Here is a 20973-nt window from a genome sequence, read left to right on the forward strand (position 1 = left end):
CAGTATTTATCGCCAATCATGGCCCAAACTATTGCTATATCTAAGGGCAAAAAATATAAAAACCAGTATACAGTGTGAGATAAGTGGACAGTTACCTTCTCTCTCTCTTGTAGAGTGACCTCCTGAAGAGACCCCACGAGTCCAGCTGCACCGTCAGAGGACCAGAGCTCAGACGCGGGCTGCAGCTGTCGTAGCTGAAGATTCACTGCATTCGGGTGATTTTTGCAGTGCTCACGACCGAACGGGACAAACGACTGCAATTCGCCTGCGGCTATCATTGTGGCTCTCTCTTCATACGAGTGCGACATGAGTTCCCAATATCAGCATTATTTCTGTGAACAAAAGACATTGAAACCATTACACACACTCATCTCATAACTTTTACGTCCTCTGGACAGGTTATTGATAGATGATTTGTTGACATTAGACATCTGGCAGCAAAACAACGTTTTTGGTGGTTTCAACATCATGATTTTAAGTTCAAATGTAAATTAACTGAAATGGTAAAGTTAATGTTTTTGGTGCTGTGCCTGTGACAGGTCACCATTTCTTTTAAATTTGCTTTCAAGCAGTTCTCTTAAATATTCCTGTGGTGTTACAAATAATGGTAGACCGATATATCAGTTTTACAGATTAATCGATGCCAATAATTGCTTTTTTGAAATATCGGTTATCTGCAAAAAAAAGCAACACCTATATTTGCCAATAGTTTTTTTTCGTGTTCGTCCACCAGATACAGTATAACAGCGGCCTCTAGAGCTTAAATAAAAACAATAATTGACAACTCAAATCCAAAAGTGGATTTGCTATATCTAAATCTTTCATCATTGACAACACTTTTTCCATATTGTTATCCTCACTTCAATGTGTATTTTGTTATTTTGATTAGATAGCATTCTAAAATGAAGCAAGGGCATGCAAAAAAAAATGCGAATATATGGAAACGTGCCATGTTAGCGCATACATCGAGTCTCCAACTTCATTTCTTTGGTAATTTGGTAAGCACTTAAATATAGAGCATTGTGGCAAGTATACTTTATTTCAAATTAAGAGTCCAAAAATAAGTGATAGTATTTTGGCCTTGTTTCCATTATTTAATTTTTCCTGGTTATTATAAGGATTTTGGTTGCACTATAAACTGCATCTGGGTCTTTATTAATTTAGGACTTTTGTAGCATCTATGTCTGTGCCAGTCATAGTAAGACAGAAATATTTGTAACATTCTACAAGATGATTTTAAAGACTATCGTTCAATTAATCGGTTATCTGCCTTAGTCATCGGTCAACCTCTATTTACAAACGAACTTTTAATGCAAACATTCAATGCAGTTTTAATTAATATGGACAAAAAACCTGCATGTCTAATAATGGAATAAGAAAAGATTTTAAGTTTTAGATTAAAGGAATTTTCTGGGTTCAAAACAAGTTAATCTCAATCGACAGCATTTGTAGTATAATGTTGATTACCACAAAGAATTTTTGACTCATCCCCCCCTCCTCTTTAAAAACAGCAATGGAAGTGAATGGGGCCAATACGTAAATGTTAAAATACTCAATGTTTTAAAAGTATAACCACAAGAATCATGTTAATATAATGTTAGTGTGATACAATAGCTTACTTTTTTTGGTGTGCAAATCAACATTATGCCAAAACTGCTGTTAATTGAGCTTAACTTCTATTGAACCTGGAACATCTACAGTTGAAGTCAGAAGTTTACATACACCTTAGCCAAATACATTTAAACTCTGTTTTTCACAATTCCTGACATTTAATCGTAGAAAACATTCCCTGTCTTAGGTCAGTTAGGATCACTACTTTATTTTAATGTGAAATGTCAGAATAATAGTAGAGAGGATGATTTATTTCAGCTTTTATTCACATTCCCAGTGGGTCAGAAGTTTACATACACGTTGTTAGTATTTGGTAGCATTGCCTTTAAATTGTTTAACTTGGGTCAAATGTTTTGGGTAGCCTTCCACAAGCTTCTCACAATAAGTTGCTGGAATTTTGGCCCATTCCTCCAGACAGAACTGGTGTAACGGAGTCAGGTTTGTAGATCTCCTTGCTCACACACACTTTTTCAGTTCTGCCCACAAATTTTCTATCGGACTGAGGTCAGGGCTTTGTGATGGTCACTCCAATACCTTGACTTTGTTGTCCTTAAGCCATTTTGCCACAACTTTAGAGGTATGCTTGGGGTCATTGTCCATTTGGAAGACCCATTTGCGACCGAGCTTTAACTTCCTGGCTGATGTCTTGAGATGTTGCTTTAATATATCCACATAATTTTCCTTCCTCATGATGCCATCTACTTTGCGAAGTGCACCAGTCCCTCCTGCAGCAAAGCACCCCCACAACATGATGCTGCCACCCCCATGCTTCATGGTTGAGATGGTGTTCTTCAGCTTGCAAGCCTCACCCTTTTTCCTCCAAACATAACGATGGTCATTATGGCCAAACAGTTCAATTTTTGTTTCATTAGACCAGAGGACATTTCTCCAAAAAGTAAGATCTTTGTCCCCATGTGCACTTGCAAACTGTAGTCTGGATATTTTAGGCAGTTTTGGAGCAGTGGCTTCATTGCTGAGCAGCCTTTCAGGTTATGTCGATATAGGACTTGTTTTACTGTGGATATAGATACTTGTCTACCTGTTTCCTCCAGCATCTTCATAAGGTCCTTTGCTGTTGTTCTGGGATTGATTTGCACTTTTCGCACCAAACTACGTTCATCTCTAGGAGACAGAATGCGTCACCTTCCTGAGCGGTATGATGGCTGCGTGGTCCTATGGTGTTTATACTTGCATACTATTGTTTGTACAGATGAATATGGTACCTTCAGGAATTTGGATTTGGATGAATCAGATTTGTGGAGGTCCACAATTTTTTTTCTGATGTCTTGGATGATTTCTTTTGATTTTCCCATGATGTCAAGCAAACAGGCACTGAGTTTGAAGGTAAGCTTTAAAATACATCCACAGGTACACCTCCAATTCAGTACACCTCCTATCAGAAGCTAATCGGCTAATTGTCTAAAGGCTTGACATCATTTTCTGGAATTTTCCAAGCTGCTTAAAGGCACAGTTAACTTAGTGTATGTAAACTTCTGACCCACTGGAATTGTGATATAGTCAATTAAAAGTGAAACAATCTGTCTGTAAACAATTGTTGGAAAAATTACTTGTGTCATGCACAAAGTAGATGTCCTAAACGACTTGCCAAAACTATAGTTTGCTAATATTAAATCTGTGAGTGTTTTAATGACTTCAACCTAAGTGTATGTAAACTTCTGACTTGAACTGTATCTGTCTGTTTGTCTATCTATCTATCTGTCTGTCTATTTATCTATCATCTATCTGTCTGTCTATCATCTATCATCAATCAATCTATCTGTCTGTCTGTCTAGCTAGCTATTCGTCTGTCTGTCTGTCTATCTATCTATCATCTATCTGTCTATCTATCATCTATCATCAATCAATCTATCTGTCTAGCTAGCTAGCTAGCTATTCGTCTGTCTGTCTGTCTGTCTATCTATCATCTATCTGTCTGTCTATCTGTGTCATCTGTCTGTCTGTCTGTCTATCTATCTATCTATCTATCTATCTATCTGTCTGTCTGTCTGGCTATTTGTCTGTCTGCCTGGCTATTTGTCTGTCTGTCTGTCTATCATCTATCTATCTGTCTGTCTATCATCTATCTGTCTGTCTGTCTGTCTATCATCTGTCTGTCTGTCTGTCTGTCTGCCTATCATCTGTCTGTCTGTCTGCCTATCATCTATCTGTCTGCCTGTCTATCTATCTATCTGTCTGTAGGTCTATGTATCTATCATCTATCTATCATCTATCATCAATCAATCTATCTGTCTATCTGTCTAGCTAGCTATTTGTATGTCTGTCTGTCTATCTATCTATCATCTATCATCAATCAGTCTATCTGTCTGTCTGTCTATCTATCAATCTATCATCTATCAATCTATCTGTCTGTCTAGCTAGCTATTCATCTGTCTGTCTGTCTATCTATCTATCATCTACCTGTCTGTCTGTCTGTCTGCCTGGCTATTTGTCTGTCTGTCTGTCCATCATCTATCTGTCTGTCTGTTTGCCTATCATCTGTCTGTCTGTCTGCCTATCATCTGTCTGTCTGTAGGTCTATGTATCTATCTATCATCTATCATCAATCAATCTATCTATCTGTCTGTCTATCTATCTATCATCTATCATCAATCAGTCTATCTGTCTGTCTATCTATCTATCTATCATCTATCAATCTATCTGTCTGTCTAGCTAGCTATTCATCTGTCTGTCTGACTATCTATGTATCATCTACCTGTCTGTCTGTCTGTCTGTCTGTCTGCCTGGCTATTTGTCTGTCTGTCTGTCTGTCCATCATCTATCTGTCTGTCTGTCTGCCTATCATCTATCTATCTGTCTGTCTGTCTGTCTGCCTGCCTATCATCTATCTGTCTGTCTGCCTATCATCTGTCTGTCTGTCTGTCTGCCTGTCTGCCTGCCTATCATCTATCTGTCTGTCTGCCTATCATCTGTCTGTCTGTCTGTCTGCCTGCCTATCATCTATCTGTCTGTCTGCCTATCATCTATCTGTCTGTCTATCATCTATCTATCTGTCTGTCTGCCTGCCTGCCTATCATCTATCTGTCTGTCTGCCTATCATCTATCTCTCTGTCTGTCTGCCTATCATCTATCTATCTGTCTGTCTGTCTGCCTGCCTATCATCTATCTGTCTGTCTGCCTATCATCTGTCTGTCTGTCTGTCTGCCTGCCTAACATCTATCTATCTGCCTAACATCTATCTATCTGTCTGTTTGTCTATCATCTATCTGTCTATCATCTACCTATCTATCTGTCTGTCTGTCTGTCTGTCTGTCTATCTATGATCCCACATGCATCACCATTGTCCACAGTTACTTCAGTCTTTCTGCTAATGTGACTGTCGATCAGCTAAAACTACAGGATTAACAGATGAATTCCTCAGGAATGTTCCAATGTATGTTTTATTGACGATGTTTAAGGCAAACATGAAACTCTTCAGTCAGTCAGACAGCATTAGCAGCAGCGCTAGTGCTAACAACATCCGCTCACACACGCACCTGATAATAACAAATATTCAAGTTTCCTGTCCTGGAGTCCGTCTCTTTCCTTTAACAGATGCCTGTCCCGCCGGAATCGCCTGCTCGTTGATCCCAACATACAAACTCATGAAAATCTGCAGTGAAAACTGACGAAGCACACTTCACAGCACTGTTTCAAATGAACGCGGACATGTTGGAATCCCCTGACGCACTTCCGGGGAGCGTGACCAATCAGAGAACCGCTTTCTGGCATAGTCAGATGAATGCATGAGGTGCCGTTAACCCTTTCACCCTTTCACTCAAAAAAAATATGTATGCCTTTATTTATTATTATTATTATTATTATTTATGTATTGATTTTTTTTTAATCATGTTGATACATTTTAGGTATTGGAATTTGTCCAATATTACTTCAATATACTTATTTTTACTGTACTCAACAATTTTTGTAATGCCCTCTTAACTGTGTAGACTTGTGTGGATGCCAGTGGAGGTACAGGGTGAGGGAATAAGGGGGGATGTTTGTCTGTTTGCTTGTAAGTGATGTTAGTGTTGTTTTTGTGTTCATAACAGAAAAGTTCAATAAACAAATCTTTAAAATAATAATAATAATAATAATTTAGCCTATTTTTAAGATTTACGCATTTCAGTTTTATAACAAAATTCCATCATTTTGAATTGTGCAAAGTTTAAAGGTGCACTCAGTAACTTTTTAGTATTATTTACAGAAATAAATCAGTATTTTTTTTTGACAATTGGTTTTTAAACAACATTTATACTGTTAGCCAGTTGTTAGATAACCATAGACAGTTATATTCTTTTTCAGAATTTTCCAAAAAAAAAAAAAATAAAAATAATAATAAATATATATATATATATATATATATATATATATATATATATATATATATATATATATATATATATATATATATATTTTATTTATTTATTTTTGTTTTGGTGGGGGGGGGGCTCACCAGAAGAGTATAAAATTGTATTATGTGCCATTCCTAGTGGAATAAAAACACTTTTGAAAGGAGAACAAACGTTAATACTGTTTCAGTAGATGGAATTGTTGTTACTGATGTCAAATTTAATAACCATTTTGTTCACAGTATTATCAATAGAAGGTTTATTCCAGCATCTTCTTTTCATTGGATGGCATTATTTGAAATCAACTGAAACTTGGTCTGGTCTCTTCCCCACTATTAGATAGTAACAAATAAGATTAAAGAAGTCACATTTAAAATTTAAATAAATGTCACCCTTGTAATAGCTCACTGTCTAAATATATTCAAAATACTGAGGAACAAATGCTGTTTTTGTGACAAAGAAGAGACAATTGAACATCTTTTCTGTTATTGTGTTCACGTTAAAACATTTCAGAAATAATTATGTACTCACCTCTCGGAAAAAACTAATGTCAAAATATCCATTAATACCTTTAAAATCATTTTTCTTTTTAACAACTCAAACTCTCAAATTCAGTACATTGTAAATTTACTCATTATTCTTGGGATTTCTTTTATACATACACTGCCAGCCAAAAGTTTGGAATAATGTACAGATTTTGAAAAATTGGTATTTAATTCACCAAAGTGTTATTCAGCTGATCACAAAGTATAGTCAGGACATTACTGATGTAAAAAACAGCACCATCACTATTTGAAAAAAGTCATTTTTGATCAAATCTAGACAGCAGCCATCACTCCAACACCTTATCCTTGAGTAATCATGCTAAATTGATAATTTGATAATTTGATAAAATGACTTACCATTATATCAAACACAGTTGAAAGCTATTTGGTTCATTAAATGAAGCTTAACATTGTCTTTGTGTTTGTTTTTGAGTTGCCACAGTATGCAATAGACTGGCATGTCTTAAGGTCAATATTAGGTCAAAAATGGCAAAAAAAGAAACAGCTTTCTCTAGAAACTCGTCAGTCAGTCATTGTTTTGAGGAATGAAGGCTATACAATGCTTGAAATTGCCAAAAAACTGAAGATTTCATATAAAGGTGTACACTACAGTCTTCAAAGACAAAGGACAACTGGCTCTAACAAGGACAGAAAGAGATGTGGAAGACCAGATGTACAACTAAACAAGAGGATAAGTACATCAGAGTCTTTAGTTTGAGAAATAGACGCCTCACATGTCCTCAGCTGACAGCTTCATTGAATTCTACCCGCTCAACACCAGTTTCATGTACAACAGTAAAGAGAAGACTCAGGGGTGCAGGCCTTATGGGAAGAATAGACTGAATAGAATAGCTTCAATGCCATCATTAAGTTCGCTGATGATACGACAGTGGTAGGTCTGATCACTGACAATGATGAAACAGCCTACAGAGAGGAGGTGCACACTCTGACACGCTGGTGTCAGGAGCACAACCTCTCCCTCAATGTCAGTAAGACCAAGGAGCTTGTGGTGGACTTCAGGAGAAGAGACAGAGAACACAGTCCCATCACCATCAATGGAGCACCAGTGGAGAGAGTCAGCAGCTTCAAGTTCCTGGGTGTCCACATCACAGAGGAACTCACATGATCCGTCCACACTGAGGCCGTTGTGAAGAAGGCTCATCAGCGCATCTTCTTCCTGAGACGGCTGAGGAAGTTTGGAATGAACCGCCACATCCTCACACGGTTCTACACCAGCACTGTAGAGAGCATCCTGACCGGCTGCATCTCCGCCTGGTACGGCAATAGCACCACCCACAACCGCAAAGCACTGCAAAGGGTGGTGCGAACTGCCAGACACATCATCGGAGGTGAGCTTCCCTCCCTCCAGGACATATATACCAGGCGGTGTGTGAAAAAGCTCGGAGGATCATCAGAGACTCCAGCCACCCGAGCCATGGGCTGTTCTCACTGCTACCATCAGGCAGGCGGTATCGCAGCATCAGGACCCGCACCAGCCGACTCCATGACAGCTTCTTCCCCCAAGCAATCAGACTTCTGAACTCTTGATCTCCCACGATCAAAATACATCTGCACTGCACTTTATTACCCTTACTCTTATATCTCACACCGGACTGTCATAAATTATATTATTATTATATTATATTCTCTCTTAACAACTTACTATCAACCGACAGCCTGAATGTCAATACAGTACAATACAACATACTGTACATTCTATATATACTATATATACTTTTTTTTATTGAATAATGTGTATCTATATTGTGTGTATTGTATACTGTACAGTGTATGTTATTATTTGTATATTGTTGTGTGTAATTATGTGTATATTAGACTTTAAATTGTGTTGTGTTAATTTGATGTTATTGTAAACTGGTATATGTCTCATCACTGTCACGACTGCTATGTTGATCAGAACTGCACCCAAGAATTTCACACACCATTGCACTTGTGTATATGGCTGTGTGACAATAAAAGTGATTTGATTTGATTTGAATTGCAAAGAAAAAGCCACTTTTGAAACAGAAATCAAAAAGAAAAGGTTAGAGTGGGCAAAGAAACACAGACATTGGACGACAGATAATTGGAAAAGAGTGTTATGGATCTTAACCCCATTGAGCTTTTGTGGGATCAGCTAGACTGTAAGGTGTGTGAGAAGTGCCCGACAAGACAGTCACATCTATGCCAAGTGCTACAGGAAGTGTGGGGTGAAATGTCACCTGAGTATCTTAACAAACTAACAGCTAGAATGTCAAGGATCTGCAAAGCTGTCATTGCTGCACATGGAGGATTTTGTTGAGAACTCTTTGTAGTTTTTTCATATTGTAATAGTAATTTTTCACATTATTAATGTCCTGACTATACAGTGTGATCAGCTGAATGCCACTTTGTGAATAAAATTACCAATTTCTTTCCATAAGAGCAAAATCTGTACATTATTCCACACTTTTGGCCGCCAGTGTAAATTAAAATTTCTGTGTAAGAATCCTCTACTCTCTTTGTTTTTGGTAGATTATGATTCTTATATTATGTCTGTGGTGAGCATAAAAAGCAAAAAAATCCTTGAAATGTAAAAAATTACTTTCAATGTGTAACCTCATATAAATCTCTGGCTTTTATAATTTATTTTATTTTTTTATTTACTTTTGATGTTCTGTACTTACTGAAACTGAAATGCGTAATCTCTAACATAATAATAAAAAACTATAAATATTTTAAGTTTTCCTAATTTTATTTAGTTATACATTACACAATTCAGTTTGATGGAATTCTGTCATTAAATTGTAATGCGTAAATCTTAAAAATAGGCTAAAAACAATTTTGAGTGTACAATGATGGTACTTTGATATATACCATGGAATTGATTGGTATGATTTCCATATTCATACACCATGGTATTTCCATGGTACTCCAATGTACTTCAAATAATATAGTGCCACAATGTCAAGATAAGGCCTGCAAGCCAAAAAAAGGGAAAAAAAGCTTTGTTATGGTACATTTGGTAATCTTTGTTATTATAAACAATATTGACAGTTATATTTAATGTGTAGATTGAAATGCCATAGTTTATGCCATAAAATATGATTGTTTTAAGCACTGAAAATATTACTGTTAGACTATGCAGAATACTCTCCAATGGAAATCTTAATATAACATAGATGTGAAATGCTTTTTATTTATATTAATGTAGCCTATATATTTTGTACTGTATACATTTATATGCTTCAGAACGCTGCATAGGATTTTTTTCTTAAATTCTATTATAAATATGAATATTTTGTATATGTTAACTTGTGTTATGAGATGAAACTGTAGAATTATTCCACTCATTTTATTTCTCCCTGTACTCCCAATAGTCGTGGCCATAAACAAGGATATCTTTGTAAGATTTAATGATGTGAACCTTTTCTTGCGCCATTACAGTTGTACCCATTTGGCAAGTCTTAACGAAACCATAGGCTGTACATTTAACTTTGTACGTTCAGTCTTCATAAAATTTAATAGTGGTAATACTGTCTGTGTCAACCAGGAGGTGTTTGCAAATTGCAATTTCTTTAACAGTGTTGTTTAAAACTGTGAACCAAAATAGCTGTGCCACTATATATATATATATATATATATATATATATATATATATATATATATATATATATATATATATATATATATATATATATATAAACATTGATAATTTGCTGCAGTATATCAACAGACAACACTCCTACATACATGTGTAAAGACACGTAGATCCATACCATATTTTGCATCTTTATATAGTTTGCATTAGCATGGGAAAGATGGTTAAATTATACAGAATTTGAATTTTATTGTTTATTATTTAGATACGTTTTACAATGTTTGTGATTTGTCTAGACATCTATGTGTTTTCTGTATGTGTTAACTCAAGACAGCACAGTTTTTGACTGCATTTAATATGGTTACACAAATCACCTTTATAACTACACTCATGCACCTAACCACTGATGAGAAAAGCTTTTTGATGCAATGCTAACAGAATAAGAAATACTCGTTTTATTGTAGCTATGACTTTATATGCAAACAAAAGATTTTTCCTCTGAATATTGGTCATTTCTTAATCAGCTGAACAAAATAATGCCATATCAACAACATAATATATAATGCTAATGGCATAAGTGTGACCACACTAAAACTGATAGCTACCAAATTCACAACAATACATTTCTGTTTTGCACTCCAAGACTGACAGGTCATAATTTGTTTCATTAGAAGTCTCTAAGCACCACAGAAACTTGTGTCATTTCTCTTAATTGCTCAATATGCAACGTCAACATAAGGTGTAGACTTGGAAAATCAATTTTAGAAAGCTTGCTTGGTATTTGATGACACCATAGTACTTTATTTGTAAGTTATTCATATTTTGATACATATTTGTAAAGCAATCAATAGAGAGATAGATTTGGTTTGAAAGAACCGTGCTTTAGAGTTTCTGGGACGGTGGTGAATTCCAGGTATTTTATTTCCTGACTTCTGACACATTGACAATAGAGATGAATGTGCTGAGATGAATATGAATTCAATAGAGTGAGAAAAAGGTTTCTCCATTTCCTCTGTAGACTCACAGGAATTCCTAATGCGCACCAGACAGTGCGCGACTAAAAGAATGTGTCTCCAGTGTTGTCATTTCACTCTATTATTTTTCAATAAAACTCCTCCCTCTCACACATATGGCAAGCGTCACCTCAGCACTGTGAGTCCCTCAAACTGTCTTTCCACTGCATTAACATTACACATAGCCTTTAGTAAAATTGGCAATATCGGCTGAAGAAGTGCACCACACAACTGAAGAAGAAATATTTCACCAATTATTGAGCACAGTCATATCCATGTCCGAGTCAAGAGCATAAGCAAAACACAGGCAATGGGAAGGAACTGCGAGATTCACGTGTGACACGACGCCTGGTATTTTGTCAGTGTGCGCAAAGATGAAACTATTACTCATTGGATTTTCAACACAGAAACTATTGTGTCCCAATCAACATTTATTATTAAGTTGTGTGTGTGTGCATGTTTTTGTACAATTCTTTTGTAAATGTTTCCATTGTAACAAGGATAAAAAATTGTATGAGATGGCCACAGCATCTGTTGTGATATAATTATAATTATCTTGGCCATTATCATGTTACAGTTTTTCTCAATCGCTTTGGCTCAATTCTTGAATGAGAATTATTTTTTTTGCAAACAATGAGTTCAGATCTCTGAGCAATTAGTTTCTTGTTCACACCAGATTTGAATTTTTTATTCATTTAAGCAAATTGCACGTGTTTCGGCACATGTGTGCAAAAGAATAAGTACAACTGTCTACAGTTTGCACAATAACTAAATGCACGTGATCAAAACTGATGAGTTGATTCTCAGTGAAATTGTCATACTCTTCACAACTTCTAAACATTCTTTCATTGTGTGAGCCATCACATGCAAAATGATCCATTCAGTTATCAAAATCTGTCAGACATACATGTATATTCCATAAATATCTATGACATGGACGTTTTTTTCATAGTTGCAGGTTTTTTTTGTTTTTGTTTGTTTTGTTTTGTTTTTGTTTTTTGCATGGATGTCATTTTGTGGCAATTTTCTGTTCACTATATATGACTTTACATGTAAATGTGTAAAAATGGACATGTAAATGTGAATTATCTGTTTACATGTAACACATTGCTACAAAAATAAATGTACTGTATACGTGCAAATGTGCATATCCTTTTTCTGTGTACTACACTATTGTACAGTATTGACTTTTCCCAGTAAACTTTTACCTACTGTTGAAATCAGTATCTAAAAAGCTCAGTGTGATACACAATAACATTCAGCTAGACAAAACTGACATTCTTGTATAGTACAGTAAGCAGTCAGTGTCAACAAAAAAGTAGAACAAAAATGTAATTTGTATATAACAAACATTTCCAGGGTTGACTGCCATGGTGAAAAGAACATCTAAATATTTTGACCAGTACAGCTCACACGATGACAAAAAAAAAAAAAAAAACCTTTCATTTTGGTGGCATTGGCCAATTTACTGACACAATAACTACTGTAGGTTTTGAAGCATGAATTATATGTTTTGGGTGAGTTACTACATTTTGCAGACATGAAATAGAGTTGTGATGTCCCATAAAACAGTTGTGACAGCTGCACTTACAGTTTAGTGAATGTTCAGACTGTTTCAAAAAATTAGCCAAAGCGATTGAGAAAAACTGTAAAACGAGTGCTGCACCATCAGGGCAACCAAGTCTAGGAACCCGACGAGCACTCATTTGTGAGAATGTAAACATTTACTGTTGATGCTTTAAAAGACTCTGGTTTATGTCATCGTAACAACTGGCCGTGTTTGTCCATTATTTTGGCAGTGATGTATTTAATGCTGAGGGTGATCACATTAGCAGCGGGATTGACTCAGGGTTAAGATGGGGCTAGACAACATTAGCTCAGCGTAAAGAAATCTACACTTATTCATCACTAAACTACTGAAATGCTGCTGTATATACCCAAAAGTACACAGACCACTAATGATATACTGGTGTAAAAGACAACAGGTAGAGGTCACGAAATCCTGATACATGTCTGATATCTTTTGCATTACAGTTTTTCTCATTTGCTAAGACATGCTTAATGAAACTGGGTTCCACTTGATCTTCATCATCACCTTCTTAGCACAGCAGAAGTCTTCTCTTGCAAATGTAATTTGTTTCACACATTTTTCACACCCTTTGTCAAAACAGTTACCACAGATCTCATTGAAAGACCCCAAACTCTATTGGATTAACTGTGCTGAACAAAAAGAAAACATCTATTCACAGCTGATAGAAAGTACTTGCATAATTATGAATCTCTAATGCACCTGTGTGAAACTCGTTTGCACAACTCATCAATCAGCAATTAGTCCTCATCCATCTATAAAAGATGCCACCTCTGTGTTGCTATTTGCAAGCATAGCAAGAAAAGGAAGGAGAGCAAGAGGCCATGGCAGAGGGGCCCGAGGAAGAGGAGTTTGCATGCGTGGTGGAGGAGCCGAAGCAAGAGGAGAAAATAGAGCTCAAGTTTCAAATGAAATTCGTGCAACAGTTATTGTCATCAAAAACATGTCATCAATCATGGCTTGTCCTTTAGAGAGGCTGGACAAAGGGTCCAGCCCATTCTGAGACGGAGCACTGTGGCATCTATTGTCAGGCTTTTTTGTAATGAGAACAGTTAAGTCACAATGTTACTGTATACCACTGTGTATTTCAGGTTTACTGTATTGAACCATTGGCAGAACAAACTGTGTTTACAGTAATGCATAATGTCAATTTTGACATGCTTTTTGCTTTTACTTTATAGAATCCACACACTACCACAAACTGGTGGCAGAGCAAAGATCTTTAGTGTTGAACAGGAGGATGCCATTGTAGATATGGTCGTGGCAAACAATGCGATCAGACTGCGTGAAATCTAGGCAGCAGTAATTGCAGATCAGGGAGCATTTAGGAATATCAACAGTGTGAGTTTGGCAACTATTGATAGAGTCCTTAAACGAAACCATGTCAGAATGAAGCAGCTGTACAAAGTTCCATTCCAAAGAATCTCTGACATCGTGAAGGAGGCAAGATACCAGTATGTGCAGGTACGGATTTGTATATTGTAATGCCTTGTTATACCATACAGTTACATGCAACTGGAATAATTTGCTTTATGAATTTACTTTTTTTCTTAGAAAATAATGGAGCTCGAAGCTGAAGGGGCACATCACAAATTCATTTATGTGGATTAAGCCGGCTTCAATCTCTGTAAAGTGAGGAGATGTGGGAGGAACATCATTGGGCAGAGGGCCACTGTTACAGTGCCAGGTCAGAGGGGCGCCAGTATCACCATGTGTGCTGCCATCTCCAATGATGGTGTCCTTTGCCACATACCAACTATCGGTCCATACAATACAGAAAGCCTCATCATATTTCTTGATGCACTGAAGGAAAGACTGGTTCCACCTGAAGAGAGAGGGCTGTTGAGGCCTGGCATGACTCTGTATGTCATCATTCGGGACAATGTTGCCTTCCACCACTCTCGCCTTGTGAATGAATGGTTTGCAGCACAGCCCTGTATGATGATACAATTCCTCCCTGCATACTCTCCTTTTCTGAACCCAACTGAGGAGTTCTTCTCTGCTTGGAGATGGAAGGTGTATGATCACCGGCCATATGAGCAGATGTCCCTCCTGGAGGCAATGAATGCTGGTTGCCTGGCAATAGGGGCAGAGGACTGCCAGGGATGGATACGCCATGCAAGGAGGTATTTCCCTCGGTGCATTGCAAGGGAAAACATCCAATGTGATGCTGATGAGAACCTGTGGCATAATCATCAGGAACGAATGGACTAAATGTGAAGTTCTGAGTATTTCAACTCTTTATTTTGTTTTTTTAAATATTTCCACCCCTAAGTATCCTTTGGTTGCTTTTTTTTTTTGTTTGTTTTTTTTTTTATACAGTATTCAGCATTTCTGAGTTTGAAAAGTATCATATATTTCAAAAATATTATAAAAGGAAATATTTGCTTTTGTTGCATGTTTTTAATGATTCATGAGTGTTAGAGCATTTTGCAAACAAAATTAGTCATTTTGGCCAGTGAGCTTCAGTTTTAGTCTGTGTGTTAACTGTTTTGAAAATGTGATGTCAGAGTGGACAAATGTGTTAAAGCAATCGAGGAAAAACTGTAAAGATTGTAGTTTAACATGATTCAATCAAGGTTTGTGCTTATATCTCAAATATTTATATATTTGAGATATATACACACAAATCTGATTACTGATAGACAGACAGACAGATAGATAGACCAGAGTTATATGAGAAATGTACAGGTTCATACTGGTTTTTATAAATATTCTCCAACTAAAAAATTATTTAACCAAAAAGTGCATCCATGCCAATAAATAATCACAGAATGAATCACCAGGAATGACACAAAACATTTTGTGCAACCTCAAAATTAATTTCACCGGTGTGTGCATGAACTGAGCATGCAGCCGACCAATGACGAACACATCCATCCCTATGGGACTTTCCTCGTGACGTATTAACGCATATCAAATCGGATTGTCCTCTTGTCTGATGGAAAGAATTCAGACATATAAAACGAGGCGAGGGGTGAGGCTATTCAAAGAGAAGCAAGACCGTCCAAAGGAACTTAAAACATCACCTGGCGACTTTGGGAGATTTGACTGGAAGTGTTTCAGGACCACGGTCAGCGGCACGAATCACATCTCTATAGCACATGTAAGTTTCTTTGATATTATTTGCTAAAACGGACATTTTCTATAGTCTCTTTTTAATTCTATGCATGTAACATTTATAACATACTTATATATATACATATATATACATAACGATTACATGCATACTGTATTTCATACCATATAGCATATGAAATTGTTGAGTTTCCGTATAATAAAAACACCACTACATTATAACTTAATAGTACAGAAATGTCTCTGAGCAATCAAAGTAATCTTAAAATTTGCTTAAAGCAATGCAAAAACTCTTTAATTAATGAAACAGAAACGTCTACTATAAGAAGCTCCAATAATTGTGATGCATAAGACATTTTTGTTACCCAAAGAGCAAAACAGACTGCATGTAACTTAATTCTTATGTTTTGCAAATGCATTCAGATACTAATAATATTGCATTCAGGCTTTGTAAATGCATTCATGTAATGACAATGTTCTCTGTGAAATAACACCTGTATCCATGCACAGGTTTAAAGCAATGCGCGTAAGGAACGGCTCTCAGCTTCTGCTCGTGATAACCCTCAGCAGTGTTTTATATGCCCGGACCTTAAGTTTACCCTACGCCTCCATGAGGTAAGAACACTATTCTGCTTAAAACACAAGAATAAGACAAACTTTTTTACATTTTCGTAATGTTTTAAAGCTATTTTATATTACGGGAAATGAGCGCGTGACGTTCGCGCCATTTGAGCAGCGCGCGAGCTCAGGTGACTGCATCAGAAAAGAATGAAGAAAGACTGAATAAAAGATAAAAAAAAAAAAAACGCGAAAAGAGAAACAAAGACAGAAAGCTCATTTTAGACGTCTTGGTAGACAATTGCGTCAAATTTTAAAGTTGTTTTGAACTCTAAATCGATAAAAGTACGGAAAATAGTCAACCATTTATACATATATCGTTTTTTAAAGAAGCCTAATGGCTTCTGTTACAGTATTTTGAATTATCTCAATTTTCAGTTGGCTTAAGTTACTTTAAAACACTTTTTTTATATGACGGGAAATGAGCGCGTGTCGTTCGCGCCATTTGAGCAATGCGCGAGCTCAGGTGAATCGCCTTAAAAAAGAATGAATAAAAACTAAATAAAGACGGAAAACACCAACAGAGAAAGAAAAAAAAAACGTCAGAAAGCTCATTTTAGACGTCTTGGTAGACGATTACATCAATTAAAACGTTACCACGCTGTTTGAACTCTAAATCGATAAAAGTACGGAAAATCGTCAACCATTTATTATTATATCGTTGTTTTTTTTTTTTTTAAAGAAGCCTAATGCCTTCTGTCACAGTATTTTGAATTATCTCAATTTTCATTTGGCTTAAGTTACTTTAAAACACTTTTTTATATGACAGGAAATGAGCGCGTGTCGTTCGCGCCATTTGAGCAATGCGCGAGCTCAGGTGAATCGCCTTAAAAAAGAATTAATAAAAACTAAATAAAGACGAAAAACACGAATAGAGAAAGAAACAACGTCCGGAAAGCTCATTTTAGACGTCTTGGTAGACGATTACATCAAATTTAAGAGTTGCCACGCTGTTTTGAACTCTAAATCGATAGAAGTACGGAAAATCGTCAACCAGTTATTCATAAATCTTTATTTTTGAAGTAGCCAGATATCTTCTGTTTAGGTATTTTGAGTCAGTACTTTCAGTTAGCTCAAGTTATTTAAAACACCTCCAAGTACTTAGTCGTTGGTTGCCCTTACAAAATTCTGTTGCCATGATCACAGATTGGCCAAAATACCATAGTTGCATATTGTCATTACTGTAAAATCATAATAAATTAATATGGGGTGCAAACAGTGTAAAAAGCCCTCAAGATCTTTCCGAATTGTTTTTTTATAACAGTAGCAGCAAAGGAGGTTTATTGTAGAATATACTGTAGTTACTATTGTATTTTGATTGAAACTGTGGATATCATAGTGAATATTTGTGTGAAAGTTGCTTTTAAAAAAGCTGCAAAGCCTTCAAACAATTAACTATGTACAGTAAGAGCTGAAACAGACCGCTGTGTTCACATTTAAGTTTACATACTAAAGTTGGATATAGTAGTTGTAATAAGCTGGTTTTTGTTCTATGTGCAGAGATACAAGACACGCAGATGGTCTCTTCACAAGCGGATACAGTAAACTTCTAGGACAGTTATCTGCTAGACGGTACCTGGAGTCATTGATCGGAAAGCGTGTCAGGTACATCATCCCTCTCTGTACAACAGTACGTGCTGACACTGCAATTAACATGTTTGAGGAGACATCAGCCTGATGTCAAAAACAGCCTAAGGTGGTTTGCTGGTCTTAGCTGGTTTGTTCAGCTGGTTTAGCAGGTAAAACAGATGGTGTCCAAGATTAACCAGCTGAAAAATGCCCCGAACCTCTCTAAAATCATCGAACCAGACCAGCCTGGCAAGTGGAAACCAGCTTGAGTCAACCGTTGGAGCATATTTATTTGTACTCATTCAGTACGTCATAGACTATACGAAGGAAGATTTATTTAAAATAATCTTTACTTCAAAAAGATGTGGAATAGGTACTTATATTGCTGCATTAAAGTAAATAAATATATAATGAATCTTATAGTGTATTAACTTAGATTGTTAGGGTTTATAATCAGTATCAGTCTACAAGTCTAGCATTCTGGATATTATTTGCATACTGTTATGTATATTCTTGCAAACCTCAAAATTATCATAGAATTGCATGTTATTTGACAAATTATGTTATTGCAATCCTTGTTAATCACTTAATAAAAACATGTGCCAAAAAAGGTAAATGTAAAGTGTTTAGTTGGTGATCTCAGTTAACAATTGAGTCAATGAAAAAAATGTTTATTTTTACTTGTGTCTTCAGAATGAAATGCATATCTGACACATTTCTTTATATGATTTTAGTGATGATTTGATGGAAGACCAGGCACCAATGAAGCGTCATTCAGACGCAATATTCACAGACAACTACAGTCGCTTTCGAAAGCAGATGGCGGTGAAGAAATATCTCAACTCCGTTCTCACGGGAAAGAGAAGGTATAGCCACATTGTTGATTAATGTGTCACACTTGTTGCCAGTATACTGAAGTTTTCTCGTATCCTCTGGCGTCATGTTCGCTGTGTGTAATATTCAGCTAAATATCTTTTCAGTCAGGAAGACCCACCCAGTATGCAGGAGGAATCAACTGGCGGAGAGACCACGTATCGCGAGAGCTATGATGACGTTACTGTAGACCGACTTATGAATCATATACCAATGGTAAGTTGGATGGAGATGACTGTCTACTTTGATTAAGTCGAGCTGCGTGCATAGCATTGAACTCGCCATATAACAAACCCTTTGCAAGTGAATACAGTTCATTTAAACATTCTAATCTTTTCTCTTCTAGCCACTTTGAGGGCGGTTTGACGGCAAGAAAACACAACTATCCATGGCCATCATAGGTTTTCCATTTACACAGTAGCCTAGGACATCAGCATAATACTAAAACAATGTGTCGAACAAAAAAAATGTAACCTATGACGTCAATGTTTGCACTGTACATAGAAAATAAACTTTGAGAGCTGTTAGCTTGAAGATGTACATAGTGTGCTTTGGCCTTGGAAAAGACACTTATGCTTTGACATGTTTCTTGTAAATTGTAGATCAATAAATGCATTGAAACAAGTCCTGGACTGATACAATGAGAGAACCATACGTTTGGACCGGAAGACTGACGATTGAACGAAATGTAACATTATGATGTAACATTATCTCCATGCATTTTGTAAACTGAATTATTTTGTAACAATATTGCTGTTGCTTCTATGTTAATTCTAAATTTAAAGGGTTCACTTGGGGCTGGGAGGGACATGGGCATTGGAAATCTTTATTTTTGCCATTCAAAGTATAATAAAAGTTTGAAGAGCCACAAAATTCTTGACTGCACTCAATTTCAGTGTCACTCATGATCCAGCCACAAACAAGAGGCATTAAGTGACGTGCAAATTTATATTACTGAAGTTGCATCAGAAACAAATTTGAACTTAAGTTGATTCAGTTACTTTGCAATTTGCCATCTTCCAACAATTTTCTTTGGTTCCACAGTGACAACTACGCCAAGAGGTCACTTGTTGTGGGCTATTACTTTGAGTAATGCTCGAACTGTCTTAATTATATTTCCATGACTTATGACTGTCATTTGTTTGTCATCTCAGAAAATACAGATAAATTGGACCTAAGAAGCAGAGGTGCAGAGTAAGATAAAAATGAAACTAAATAAAGGCTGCACAGCTCTCACTTTACCTGAAAAATATAGCAGGACAACTTGAGTAATGGTGTACAAAGTGAGCGTTATAGGATGATGCGTATAAAGTAAGATGCAATCCAAAAAAAGACTGTGGTTCAATCCAAGCACCCTGTTTAAGGTTACTTTGTTTGAGAACTTCTGAAGGAAATGGTCATTAGTACTAGCTGGCCTGTGACTAAGCGTGTCGACAACATGCAGAGCAGCCCTGAAAATTGTAATCATAAATGTCAGAGGATACGGAATGCCAAAGAATGTGTTATATAAGACAAGATTGACTGTAAGATGGGACTCTGGCTGCCAAAATTAGGCTTGTCTGTCAAATTACATTTATCGTGAGTCATATGGCCTGGAAAATTTCTTTGGTTTACACAAATAAACCATAACTGATTTAAATATCTGAAAGAGACTGCTGACTCGTAAAGAACTGCTTTTGTTTTATTAAAATTGGAAACGAGAATGAAGCAACACTGCAAACAATAGCTGTTAGAAAGTTAGAAATATTAAACTTGGTGTGGTTTATTGGTATTGCCTTTCATTTTAAGTGATAATCACACACTTTTACTGTTATACAGTAAATAAAAATGACTGAGTTACAAATACTAAAAGTAAAACATGCGGACATTTTGTGTTAATTTGAGTTAATGTTCTGAAATTAAATTTTTGCACAATGCAAAAAAAAAAAAAAAAAAAAAAAAATTATTTTTGCATAAAATAATTTTATAATTATTTTGTATTGATTTGGGGTTAAATATGACGAAGATATTTTCTTGACAGTTTTCATGAGAATAACCCAATTTACTGTATGTCACCGCTTTTGATCAAAACTTTGTCCAAAGACTTTCTCACATAAAATTAAAAAAAAATTAGGTATTCAAGATTCTCTGAAAGTACGTCTTAATGGAA

The 20973-nt window shown here is 36.2% G+C and overlaps 2 protein-coding genes across 4 annotated transcripts in view; one reads left to right on the top strand and one right to left on the bottom strand.

Annotated features, from left to right (window-relative positions):
• LOC127411911 (anaphase-promoting complex subunit 1-like) overlaps positions 1-5303 on the bottom strand; it is a 97970-nt gene extending 92667 nt beyond the window's left edge. For 2 of the 3 annotated variants that reach the window (XM_051647805.1, XM_051647804.1), the window contains exons 1-2: positions 5106-5301; positions 96-332 (exon numbers count right to left, since the gene is read on the bottom strand). In XM_051647805.1, coding sequence (XP_051503765.1) covers positions 96-308 — 213 coding nt within the window. In that variant the 5' untranslated portion in view covers positions 309-332; positions 5106-5301. Of the gene's footprint in view, positions 1-95; positions 333-5105 lie in introns of all 3 variants that reach the window. The other variant, XM_051647806.1, reaches the window with a different exon arrangement.
• A 10363-nt stretch (positions 5304-15666) lies between these two features.
• On the top strand, positions 15667-19681 carry vip (vasoactive intestinal peptide). The gene is made up of 6 exons (XM_051648006.1): positions 15667-15792; positions 16275-16379; positions 17883-17987; positions 18686-18817; positions 18932-19040; positions 19171-19681. Coding segments are annotated over exons 1-6 (462 nt in total). The 5' UTR covers positions 15667-15790; the 3' UTR covers positions 19180-19681.
• Positions 19682-20973: the final 1292 nt, after the last annotated feature.

Source organism: Myxocyprinus asiaticus, chromosome 21, assembly GCF_019703515.2.
Source record: "Myxocyprinus asiaticus isolate MX2 ecotype Aquarium Trade chromosome 21, UBuf_Myxa_2, whole genome shotgun sequence".
NCBI lineage: Eukaryota > Metazoa > Chordata > Actinopteri > Cypriniformes > Catostomidae > Myxocyprinus > Myxocyprinus asiaticus.

Coding starts and splice junctions, on each gene's coding strand:
- vip (XM_051648006.1), top strand. Junction 16,380..17,882: donor TTACCCTACGCCTCCATGAG/GTAAGAACACTA, acceptor TTCTATGTGCAG/AGATACAAGACACGCAGATG. Junction 18,818..18,931: donor GTTCTCACGGGAAAGAGAAG/GTATAGCCACAT, acceptor ATATCTTTTCAG/TCAGGAAGACCCACCCAGTA.